The sequence below is a fragment of the Ictalurus punctatus genome, chromosome 14 (genome assembly GCF_001660625.3).
Source record: "Ictalurus punctatus breed USDA103 chromosome 14, Coco_2.0, whole genome shotgun sequence".
NCBI classification, from domain to species: Eukaryota; Metazoa; Chordata; class Actinopteri; order Siluriformes; family Ictaluridae; genus Ictalurus; species Ictalurus punctatus.
This window is the reverse complement of record NC_030429.2, coordinates 3,722,682-3,735,085: the sequence shown is the minus strand read 5'-3', so window position 1 is coordinate 3,735,085 and position 12,404 is coordinate 3,722,682. Positions and strand designations below refer to the sequence as shown.

At 38.6% G+C, this 12,404-nt stretch overlaps 1 protein-coding gene and 1 long non-coding RNA gene across 6 annotated transcripts in view; one reads left to right on the top strand and one right to left on the bottom strand.

Annotated features, from left to right (window-relative positions):
- hmg20a (high mobility group 20A) overlaps positions 1 to 3,274 on the bottom strand; it is a 14,116-nt gene extending 10,842 nt beyond the window's left edge. For 2 of the 5 annotated variants that reach the window (XM_017486228.3, XM_017486229.3), the window contains exons 1-2: positions 2,912 to 3,026; positions 562 to 653 (exon numbers count right to left, since the gene is read on the bottom strand). In XM_017486228.3, coding sequence (XP_017341717.1) covers positions 562 to 627 — 66 coding nt within the window. In that variant the 5' untranslated portion in view covers positions 628 to 653; positions 2,912 to 3,026. Of the gene's footprint in view, positions 1 to 437; positions 654 to 2,534; positions 2,657 to 2,911; positions 3,027 to 3,213 lie in introns of those variants that run through there. The other 3 variants (XM_017486232.3, XM_017486231.3, XM_053686036.1) reach the window with 3 other exon arrangements.
- Positions 3,275 to 7,848: 4,574 nt separating this feature from the next.
- Positions 7,849 to 11,448, top strand: LOC128635002 (uncharacterized). Its single transcript, XR_008397915.1, has 3 exons — positions 7,849 to 8,022; positions 11,151 to 11,243; positions 11,338 to 11,448. It is a non-coding gene; the product is annotated as an uncharacterized LOC128635002 (long non-coding RNA).
- The last annotated feature ends 956 nt before the right edge of the window (positions 11,449 to 12,404 follow it).

Here is a 12,404-nt window from a genome sequence, read left to right as displayed (position 1 = left end):
AATCAATTTATAACATTTTTGACATGCGTTTTTCTGGATTTTTTTGTTGTTATTCTGTCTCTCACTGTTCAAATACAACTACCATTAAAATTATAGATGGATCATTTCTTCGTCAGTGGGCAAACGTACAAAATCAGCAGGGGATCAAATACCCCCCCCCCCCCCACTGTGTGTATGTGTATATATAAAACGTGAGTACCATTATTGTACAGCCCCAATATAATGTAATATTCAATCCACATAACTGTACTATGAGTTTCTTTCAAACTGTAGTTGGTGTCTTCTTTGAGAAATTGGCCATGGCACCGTTTTTGCAGTGGCCATTTATTTGTTTTTATTTTAACATGTAATAATGTGTTGTCTAATTGACAGTATCAGGGTAATATTGCAAACTGTATTCAAGCATTTTTTTCTGCTGTAAGAACACGACTACTTACCACAGCCCTATTCCAGAGACGGCACCTGGTCTCGTCAGTATAGGGGATTATAAAGGCCTGCCATTACAATACATTGCTTATAGGCACTTTCCACTTGTTCAATCAAAATCAGCTGCTGTGTTACCTCCTCTCCATTCCTTTGGCTGCCGTTATCAGTGTTCGCCCCAGGTGAAGCACTCTGCTCTTCCATGACCTCTGACCTCTTCAAGGGTTGAGCTGAAAAACACATATGGTAACATACACCATATCATACATTAGTGCATATTATGTCACACACATCCTGAATTTCGTCATACAGTAATGTATATTGACTCACAGCTGTATCTACACCCCCAATTCCGAAAAAGTTGGGACAGTATAGAAAAAACTCAACAAAAAGAGTAATTTGAAAATTCTGTTCACCCTGTACTATACTGAAAACATAGCATTAACACATTTGATATTTTACCTTGTGAATTTAATTTATTTTTGAAAATATACACTCATTTCAAATCTGATGACTGCAACACACTCCAAAAACGTTGGGACAGTTGACTGTTTACCGGTGTGTAACATCACCTTTTCTTTTAATAACACTTATTAAGCATTTGGACGCTGAGTGAAGACACCAGCGGGTTAAGTTTAGCAAGCGGAATTTTCCCCATTCATCCATTATGCATTTCTTCAGCTGTGCAACTGTACGGGATCTTCGTTGCCTTATTTTGTGCTTCATAATGCACCACACATTCTCAATCGGAGACAGGTCAGCACTGCAGACAGGCCATGCTAGCATGCAGACACGCCCCCATACCATGACAGATGCTGGCTTTTGGACCTGACGCTTATAACAGCTTGGACGGTCCTTTTCCTCTTTGGCCCGGAGAACACGATGGCTGTTTTTTCCAAAAACTATTTGAAGTGTGGACTCGTCTGACCACAAAACACGATTCCACTGTGCTATAAGCATCTGTGGATGCAGCGGCGAATGGTGTTGAATGACAAAGGTTTATCAAAGTATTCTCGAGCCCATGTCAGGATCTCCGTTAGAGACTACTGACGGTTTTTAAGACAGTGACGTCTGAGGGATCGGAGATCACGCGCATTCAGAAGTGGTTTTCACCCTTTACGCACCGAGATTTGACCGGATTCCTTGAATCTTTTAATTATATTGTGCACTGTAGAAGGTGAAATGTCCAAAATCCTACCGGTTTGTCTTTGGGGAATGTTGTTCTCAAAGCGTTGGGTTATTTGCTGATGCATCTGTTGGCAGATTGGCGAACCTCGACCCATCCTTGCTCTTGAAGGACTAGGACTTTTTTAAGAGGCTCTTTATATACTATGATTAGACATCACCTTCTTATTTCAACTCGTCGCACCGCTATTAGTCCTAAACTGCCCCGTCACAACTTTTTTGGGAACATGTTACATGCATCGATTTCACAATAAACGTCTTCAAAAAAAAAACTATGCAGTTCATTTGGCAAAACATCAAATACCGTCTCTTTACATGTGTTTAGATCAAATACAAGTCGAAGTACATTTACAAATCACTCCTCTTTGTTTTTATTAGCATTTTCCATACTGTCCCAACTTTTCTCGTAATCGGGGTTGTACACCACCACATTTGGCACTCTTGAATGGCATAAACCTCCATTACATATGAGCTAAATAAGGATCTAGAAACTAAAGAAGCACGTGTCTTGTCTCGACCCATGGCTGTCCAGCCTGTATGAAAGTTTGAGCATGATAAGTTAAAACATTGTACTCTGTGACTTAAAATGGCAAATTTGTATTTGCCATTTTAAGTCACAGAGAATAGTGTTTTAACTTATCGTCTGCAACTGGAGGAATGAGGTAAGTGTAGAAAGATTTCAAGGCAGTTAAAAAACAAAAACAAACAAACAAACAAACAAAAAAAAAACAACAAGAACATGAGGGCAATAAACACACAGGTACAACTAACACTGTCATTCAGCCTTGTAAGCCTTTAAATACCTGCGCTGGATAATAATTTACATCCACCAATTTAGGATAGAGCTACCTCGGGACTAGATGTATATAGAGATATATCTAATCTATATCTCATGCTTTCACCGAATTCATTTGTTCAGCCCTTACCAAACAAGTGTACACGGTGAAATGCGTCTTTCAACGCTGTAATCGTTTACAGTTTAGAGCTCCAGGACACAACATTGACGTTAACCTTACAACACAAAGCACAACAAATCCCTCCCCGGCCATGTCCCAAACGCCCCTATATTACCTATATAAGCACACTATAGACGGCATAAACAAGTAGCGTCTGCACCCTATCTAGTGCACTAGACTCGAACAGTGAGCCAATTGGGACTGAACCAGTAAAGTTAGCGCGTCGTGTTAGCCAAACAACTAGAAAGATCCCACCACCTCGTCTGTAAAATATTATTATTTTGGTGTTTAAGAAAGCACAAGGCAATGCAGAGCAACTCAGGGTCAAGGTAAAAGTTCACACTGACCTGTAATTTGATCTAAACCGAATGATTCAGAGTAGATTCTGCACAAGGCAAATTGAACTAACCAAAACAATACCAATAACCAGACGTTTTACGTCATCATATCGCGACAGGCATGCAAAACGAGCGGTCTTCCGGTCCGGTGGGATTCATTCAAGTTGTGAAAGACATTAGTCTCGATTTATATTTAAAAAATAAATACGTTATATAGTATTTTTATACGGTTGTTCATATGTACTGTCATCAACCTGCTATTACCGACGTAAAAAGATATAAACATTCTTCAGTAGTGATAACTATTTTACCTGGCGGAGGGATTGCTGGAGCGTGCGAGATCCGGTCACTTCTTCTCGGGCATACTCAGTGTACTGCGTGAACGCACTATCGGCTCTTTAGCGCCGTCATGCGGCAGGAGCTCTTCCGTGTTTTGGGCTGAATTTCAATGATTTGTTTTTAATGTGTTTTTAAAAAAATAAAAATAAATAAAAATCCTACTTGTACATTGCATACTACACCAGTTATAACTGTATACTACACAATAGTGCACGTAATATTATGCAATAGTATATATGTGATAACTACACTTTGTTATACTGCCCTACATGTGCCAACAGAAATTGTCCACAGAATTCCCTCAAAATTCCATTAAACTTGCTTCATTTTTTTGTGCTGGATATTTTCACAGTTACTCTGACTCAAAATAGGAAATATGATGCAATGAGGAGGTGGGGAAAGACTTTAAGCCAATAAAAAAGGAACAGAATAGCAATAAATAAAGATATGGCACAACTAGTATTTAATAGCTGTCGTTTTCTCCTGAATGGAGCCATCACAATCAGCTCAAGAGCTTCTAGGACAAACTATTAGGATACATCCAGCCTTCTCTGTACCCTTTATATTTTTAATAGCCTTTAGTAAGCCTTCGAATAATATTCATCTGCCAATTTGAAGCTATAGGATTAAGCTATCTATGGACTTTTATTTTTATCGGGTCAGAATTTAGATATCTAGCACTAGTGATAACCTCGTGCTTTTTCCAAATTGTTTTGTTCAGCTGAATATAAACATTCATTATTGAATGATTATTAATCACAAGACTGCTATTTAAATTTAACACAGTCTCAGTATGCAGTAATTTTGTGTCAGTGTCGTGTATGACTGAATTCACATGATCAAATGCACATTATTTTATAATAAATGCAACATTTTAATGGAAGCCAGTGTAGTGTGGATAAAAAAAGGAGTAATATGGTGAAACTTTCTGGCTCTAGTAAGGGCTTCTGCATTCTGGATTAACTGGAGCTTGGTTATTCACCTACTGGATCACCCAGACCAGCAAGGCGTTACTAATAGTCCAACCTATATAGCAAAATCTAAACTAGTTTTTCTGCATTATGAAATACTATTTCTTAGCTCAATAGTTGAAAAAAGGCCACAGTAGTAATCCGCAAATGATGCAGCTGAAAGACCTATGAGCATTACTAAATAATAATACGTATGTATCAAATTCTGAGTATCTTCATGGCATTATTCTGTCCAAAAATCCGAAACCCAGATGGACAGACCGAGAGACAGGGCTTTAACTGGGGTAGATGTGAGGTTTGAAAAACAACCTGGCCACCTCATTATGCCTGCATGTTTTCATAGGTGTATGTGTGCATATGTTTGTACACTATATGGCCAAATGTTTGTGGACACATGACCATCACACCCATACATAATTCTTAAAATGTTTATTCCCTCTTTACTGTTATAATAAGCGCCACTCTTCTGCGAAGGCTTTCCACTTGATTTTGGAGTGTGGCTGTAGGGATTTGTGTTCATTCAGGTACAAGAGCATTAGTGAGGTCAGGCATTGATGTCAGGCAAGGAGGCCTGGGGTGCAGTCAGTGTTCCAGTTCATCCCGAAGGTGTTCACCTTGGCAAACCATGTCTTCATGGACCTCACTTTGTGCACAAGGGCATTGTCATGATAAAGCAACTTTAGGGAAGTCTTAATGCCACAGCATTAAAAAACATTCTAGGAAATTGTCTGCTTTGTGCCAACTTTGTGGCTACAGTTTGGGTGTGATGGTCAGGTGTCCAAATACGCATACAGTGTATCATGGCTCAAACAAAGGAGATTTCTGAGGACCTCAGAAAAAGAGTTTTTGATGCTCACCAACTCTAAAGAGTTTGGACTCCACCAATCCACAGTCAGACAGATTGTGTACAAATGGAGGAATTTCAAGACCATTTTTACCCTTCTCAGGAGTGGAGACCAACAAAGATCACTGCAAGAGCAAGACGAATGAATGAATGAATTCTGAATTATACCAGCGAATTCTAAAGGAAAATATCAGTACGTCTGTCCATGAATTGAATCTCAAGAGAAAGTGGTTCATGCAGCAAGACAACGACACAAAGCACACAAGTCGTTTTTACCAAAGAACGGTTAAAGAAGAATAAAGGTAATGTTTGGAATGGCCAAGTCAAAGTCCTGACCTTAATCCAATAGAAATGTTGTGGAGGAACCTGAACCAAGCTGTTCATGTGAGGAAACACACCGACATCCCAGAGTTGAAGCTGTTCTGTACTGAGGAACGGGATAAAACTCCTCCAAGCCCATGTGCAGAACTGATCAACACTTACCAGAAACGTTTGGTTACTGCTGCACAAAGGGGTCACATCAGATACTGAAGACAAAGGTTCACATACTTTTACCACTCACAGATTTTCCACAATAAATAAATGACCAAGTATTATATTTTTGTCGTTATTGTTTAATTGGCTTCTCTTTATCTACTTTGAGGACGTATGAAAATCTGATGATGTTTTAGGTCATATTTATGCAGAAATAGAGATAATTCTAAAAAGTAGAAGCATCACTGTAGTGTAATGCACATGCCAGGGAAAGATGTGCCTACGTATGTGAGGGGCCTCATGTTTACTTGCAGAGCATTCCAGCATAATTACTTTCTTCCTTCGTTATAAAAGAGACGAGAGAAACGAGCCAAGGGAGGGGGTGGAGGGTGGAAGCAGAAAGAGGAGGTGGATTGAGCTCTCTAATTAATTCATGTGGTCTGAGGGAACACTTTTATGATACCCACAGAAACAATAACACAGGCTCTTAGAGAGCAGCAAAGATTCCAATCCTTAGCATCCAATAAATGATAATACATTTCGCACTAGACACAGTATTCTTTAAACATAGGCAATGTAATTCTGTCTATTATAATTTGCTTTAAACATTTTGTTTAAAATGGAGGACAAGATTTTTATGTATTACGGATTCTTACATTTGCTAATGAGCGTTATTTGCTACGAAGTTCTCTTTTTCAGTCTTCACAACTCATTTTATATCCAAAATTCATGACCACTACCAAAATACAAGAAAAATATCTCAAAATTGTTTTGTAGTGCAATTACCCATTTTCTCTTTGGTTGGTAGTATACTAACATTTCATTTCAGGCATAATCACTGTATGTTACTGTATGTTATAGACCATGTCACATGCAACGATAACAGTCAATTACAAATGAAAAGAAAGGAGGATTCTAATAGTGTAATAGAAAGAAAATCATGTAGTTTACTGGAAAAAATATATAGTATATTACAGGCACAGTGACAAGTGTCCTTTAGCCACTGGGAAAAATGATTTGTATCCTAGATCATCCATCTTAATAATCAAGTTAGGAATCCAACCTTTATTAGATCATGAGAATTTTCATCAGAAAGTTGGACGTTAAAGAGCCCCATCGTTGATGATCTGCAATCTTTGGCCTGTTTCCTTTATTGTTTTGTTACCTCAACTCTTAACCTTCCCCAAAATGTAATTAGCTTCTCTATATTGTGCTAGATTCAGGATAAACGTTGCAGGATCTTTTGAATGATATTGCTGCACAGTTACAGTGAAGATGTTTCTTTTTTATTTCCTAGAAAACTGTTTTCTACTTATTTTGTTTTGAACCTGAGTTCAGTTAAACAATGTATGTAGACATCGAAAACTGGCAGGTAGAAATACAGGGTAATTAAACATAGTTAACATTTGTAATTAGCCCCATGCAGTATCAGTAAAATTAACCTAAGACGCCCATCTAAAGTACATTTACATTTATTCATTTAGCAGACGCTTTTATCCAAAGCGACTTACAAATGAGGGAATACAAACGAAGCGGTATATCAAGCGGAGAACAATACGAGCAGTGCTACCATACAAGATCTTTTATTTGAGTTCTAGAAAAGCAAAGTCTGCTGAGTAGAGGTGTGAGAGCCAGAGTAGTAAAATTCAAGCTATTCTTGAACCATTTGGAGTACATACATGGTTTTGGTCTCTTTTGAAAGGGGACACTCTGAAGTTTTGTCCCCATCGCTGTAAGTACTACTGGTATTGAGTAATAGAGGTTTGAACACACTGAAACAGAAGGGTTTTTTTTCACCTGATTTTTATTTATTTTTGCATACAGAGGCCTGCAGATGCCGAGAGCTAGGAGCTATTAGCTGGAAAACACAATTGTACCACAGCATGAAGCCTTTCCTAGTCCAAGTTCAAATTTGATAACAATACCAAATAAAATTAATAGTCTACACTTGTTTTTTTAAGGGTATGTCCATGCATTTAAAATATATATATATTTTTTTTACCAAAACCTTGTGGAGACTCCAAAGGGCCCTCGGTAACCATGTACACATAACTAGGACCAAAAGGCTGCTACTCTTGATTTTTCTTATAATTATCATATCACATATCCAGCAATCTACAAAATGTATATTTATATGTGTTTTCATATGTATATTCATAATTGAAACCTTTGTGAACGTTTACTCCCTCCTGTGCCATTGTTTACATTAGCTTTACACAGGGACTTTTAAGTTGAAGTGTTGAAACACTACCCATGAAGCAAGATATGATTCTTTTCAGCAGTTCATTGGCTACACGATGGTCCAGTCATTCCTTCAGACGCCATTACATAGCTCTCGGTAATCATGTAGGAAAGGGGGACGGAGCTTGCTACAGCACAGACTCTCATTGGATTTCGAAGCCTATAGACAGGACATGGAAGCTCCTATTGGTTCAAATGAGGTGTCATTGGATAGGTCTCAGCCCGGGGGCTGCTTGAGTGCTGGCGTTTAGGTGTGTTCAGTCACGGAGCGGGGGGAGGGTGAACCCGGGATTCTCTGGAGGGCAGGAGGCAGCATTGAGCTGTGACTAGAGCAGAGATGGCAGGAAATGAGGATGGTACAGGAAGTGAACTGGAAGATGGAGGAGAGGGAAATTTGAATGACGTAGGATGGAATGTAGTAACTAGAAAAGGGAAAAGGAAGAAATCTCGAGAACATAGTTGCAGCACGGATAGCGACCATGGAAGACCAAATCAGCAAGTACAAAAAATGAGGAAGGAATATAGGGTGGTCGTTAAGTCTGAATTACCAGGATCCTGAAATCCTGTGAAAATAACTGAAGGCTAAGTTGAGTAATATCGATCATGCAAAACTGTTACGTGATGGAAGTCTGCTGGTGTTTTGCAGAGATAGCAAACAAAATGGCTTTACAATTGTAGACATTGATGAGTAAAAGGGTAAAATGTGAAAGATGGGCGGACAGGAAACGAGTGAAAGATGTGATTTATGGCATGTCAGTAAAAATGTCTGAAGAAGAAATTAAGAATAATATGTCGGGGGCAAAAGTCATTCAAGCCAGGCGATTACCATATGTCAGAAATGGAGTGAAAAACGACAGTTTGTCCGTAATGCTGCAGTTCCAAGGGGAAATTCTACCGTCTAGAGTGATGGTTGGGTTTATGAGTTACATAGTAAGAGAATATGTACCACCACTTCTTAGGTGTTATAAATGTCAAAGGTATGGGCATGTAGGAGCAGTATGTGAAGGTAAGCAGAGATGTGGGAAATGTGGAGGGGAACATAAGTATACGGTGAAGCATACGGTGAAGGGGATAAGCATACGGTGAAGGGGATAATATAAAATGTTGCAACTGTGGGGATGACCACAGTGTTGCATACGGAGGATGTGAAGCTAGGAAAAGAGCAGCAAAAGTGCAGAACATTAAAATGGCAGAAGGAATTTCATATGTGGAGACCCTCAAAAGAGTTAAGAAAACACCAGTATCAGGTTATGACAACATAATACCAGTCAAAAAGAAGTAAACCAATGCAGACATACCAAAGATGCAATAGTGATGAACAGAACAGAATTTTTGACACTTATGGTTAACTCTTCAGCACAAACCAATAGCAGAACAGAAAGGATAAACATTATAAACAGAGCAGCAGAAAAATACTTAAAAGTAGAGGATGTTACAGTTGAATCAATTAATGAAGCACTCATGATGCATAGGTGGAATCACCGGAACACAAGGAACCTATGGGGAAAGTATATGAAAGTATTAGGCTTACTACAATGGAATGCATGAAGTCTTATAGCTAATGGACAAGGGTTGAAAAAGTTTATTCAGGATTATTTACAGCAGAAACCAGATATTATATGTATACAGGAGACATGGCTCAAGCCACATCTTGATTTTGGTATACAAGGATATTATGGTATACGGAAGGATAAGAAATCAGGAAATGAGGGTGGAGTAGCTTCTTTTATAAAACAAGGCTTGAACTACAGAGAAATTAATAATCATGAAGAAGAGGTGATATCTGTGGAAATATGGTATGATAATAGGAGTATTAATCTTATCAATTATTATAATCCATGCAATAAACTAAGGAAAGAAACACTTGAAAATATTGGGAGTTTTAATGATAACAAGGTACTCTGGTGTGGTGATTTTAATGCCCATAATACTTTGGGGAAGCGCCTTCACCGATGTTACTGGTAATACAATTGAGGAAGTGATGGGTGAACTTAAATAAGTTTGTCTAAATGATGGTAGCGGTACTAGACTGTATGTAGTAAGAGGAAGAGAATCTGTGCTTGACCTTACTATAGCTTCTGAGGATGTCTCAGAAAAGAGCACACGGAGAGTTTTAAATCACATTCAAGTCTACATTAGGTAGTGATCATTATCCTATTTATTTCACACTAGGTTTGGAAGTACAAATGATTGAAGAAGAGTTTAGAGCTTAGATGGATGTGTACTGGGATAAGTTTAGCACAATATGCAGTAATAGATTAATTGAATTGTCTGAATTAGGGATATAGGAAGTATAGTATAGGAATGCAACTCAAGCATAAGCAATATAATACATAATACAGCAGAGGAGATAATTGGTAAGGTGGCCATGGTGGAATGATGAGTGCAGAACAGCTGTTAGAAACAGAAACAGTGCATTTAGGAAGGTGAAAACATCTCATTCATGCCCATGTCTAATTAATTATAGGAGAGTAGAACTATAAGAATGGCAAAGCGAAATTACTGGAGAGAATTTTGCAATACAACAGGAAGGGAAACTCAGATCTCAGATATATGGGGTATGATAAGTAAGATGGGAGGTAATAGAAAGAATAGCAATATGCCTGCTCTTCATAATGGAGAGGAGGTGGCAATTTCAAATAAACAAATGTTGGTGAAAGTTTTTGTTAATGTCCATCCATCCAGCATGGGGAGAACATGCAAACTCCACACACACAGGGCCACGGTGGGAATCAAACCCCGACCCTGGAGGTGTGAGGCGAACGTGCTAACCACTAAGCCACCACATTTGTTAAGGTGTACAGCAATAATAATCTAACAGAGGAAGCTAAGGAAAGTAGAGCATTGGTCAGAAGAGAAAATCCTGGAGTACTGGAGAAAAGTAGCACAAATGAAAGCCCATTAGATATTACTTTCTCTATATTTGAACTGCAAAAGAGCTATTGCTAGGGCAAAGAAGACCGGTGAAGATGAGATATGCTATAGTATGATTGAACATCTGTCTGATGAGGCACTTGCAGTTATACTGCAAGAGATTAAAAAGGTGAGGATAACAGGCGCGCTACTATCATTCTTTAGCACTACTAAAGAATGATAGTAAATAAGTTAATGTATTAATTTGAAAATAGAGGGCTTTTTTCTTCACAAAACCGAAAGTGGTTTTCGCCGTGGTCACACTACAATGGGTGCAGTGCTTGCCTAGAATCAGACATGAGAAAGGCTCAGATCTGCAAAGAAACTGTCATAGCTGTGTTTTTCGATATAGAAAAAGCATACAATATATACGTACTCATACTGTGTACAGCTGTGTAAAGTTCTCCTAAGAATTCATTCATGTTTTGATATTTAAAAAAAAAAATCTCTATAATCTGTTTTTCAGGTTCTGTTTCAGTATTCATAAAGGCCGAGCATGCTAAAAAGCAGTGCTTATAAATCTAAAAGTCCTTGAAGTTTCAATGGTGTGGCTCATTGGGTAAGTTTCTGATCCAGTGATCAGACATTTGTGAGTTTAAATTCCAGAGAAACCCTTAGGCTGCTTTCACACTCCGTGATGTTTTTTTTCTCAGGATGCAATCCTGTGGGAAGCAACTACAAGGCGGGTGGAATGCAGCCACTTAAAAAAGTTCTACCACCAGCATTTCTTTTGTCACAACAGATTGCTTCCCAAGTAAAATAAAAAGTTGAACTTTTCAGAAAAGTGCCAAGTGACATCAAGGGATTTTTAATCTCCCGACCAATCAGGTTGCAGTTCAGGGGGCAAGCAAGAAAAAACAACATGGAGAACAGTGCTGGTGTAACAAAAATAGCTGACGCATTAAGCTTAAACTTGCATGCAGACATGGTCGCACTTGTGCTATGTACATTATATGGCCAATAGTTTGTGGAAACCTGACCATCAATACTCATATGTGGTTCTTCCCCCAACTGTTAGAAGCTCACGACTGTATAGAATGCCTTTCTATGCTGTAACATTACAATTTCCATTCACTGGAACTAAGTGGCTCAAACCTGTTCCAGCCTGACAATGCCCCTGTTCACAAAGTGAGCTCCATGAAGACACGATGTGTTCAGGAGTGGAAGAATACGAGAACACCGACTGCACCCCAGACCCTCTCACCCAACATCAGTGCCTGACCCTACTAATGCTTTTGTAGCTGAATAAACACAAATCCCCACATCCACGCTCCAAAATCTAATGGAAAGCCTTCCCAGAAGAGTGGAGGTTATTATAACAGCAAAGGGGGAATAAATCTGGAATGGGAAGTTCAACAAGCACATATGAGTGTGATGGTCAGGGGTCCAAAAACTTTTGACCATATAGTGTAGCATAAACAGCTGAAATACAATAATCAGAATGAAACCATATATGATATGATATGATATGATATGATATGATATTATATCATATCATATCATATCATATCATATCATATCACATCATATCATATTATAAAGATGGCAGATTTATTTTGCCAGCTCTGAGCTTCCCCAGATTCACACTGGATATGTTGTCTAAAAGATGATAAGTTGTTATTTTTGGGACATTTATTGCCATCCCATGTCACACATCAGTTCAACTTTAATGGCTTCATACGGTAAAATGTGGCCTAGTCACACTCTTAACTTTCTGCCA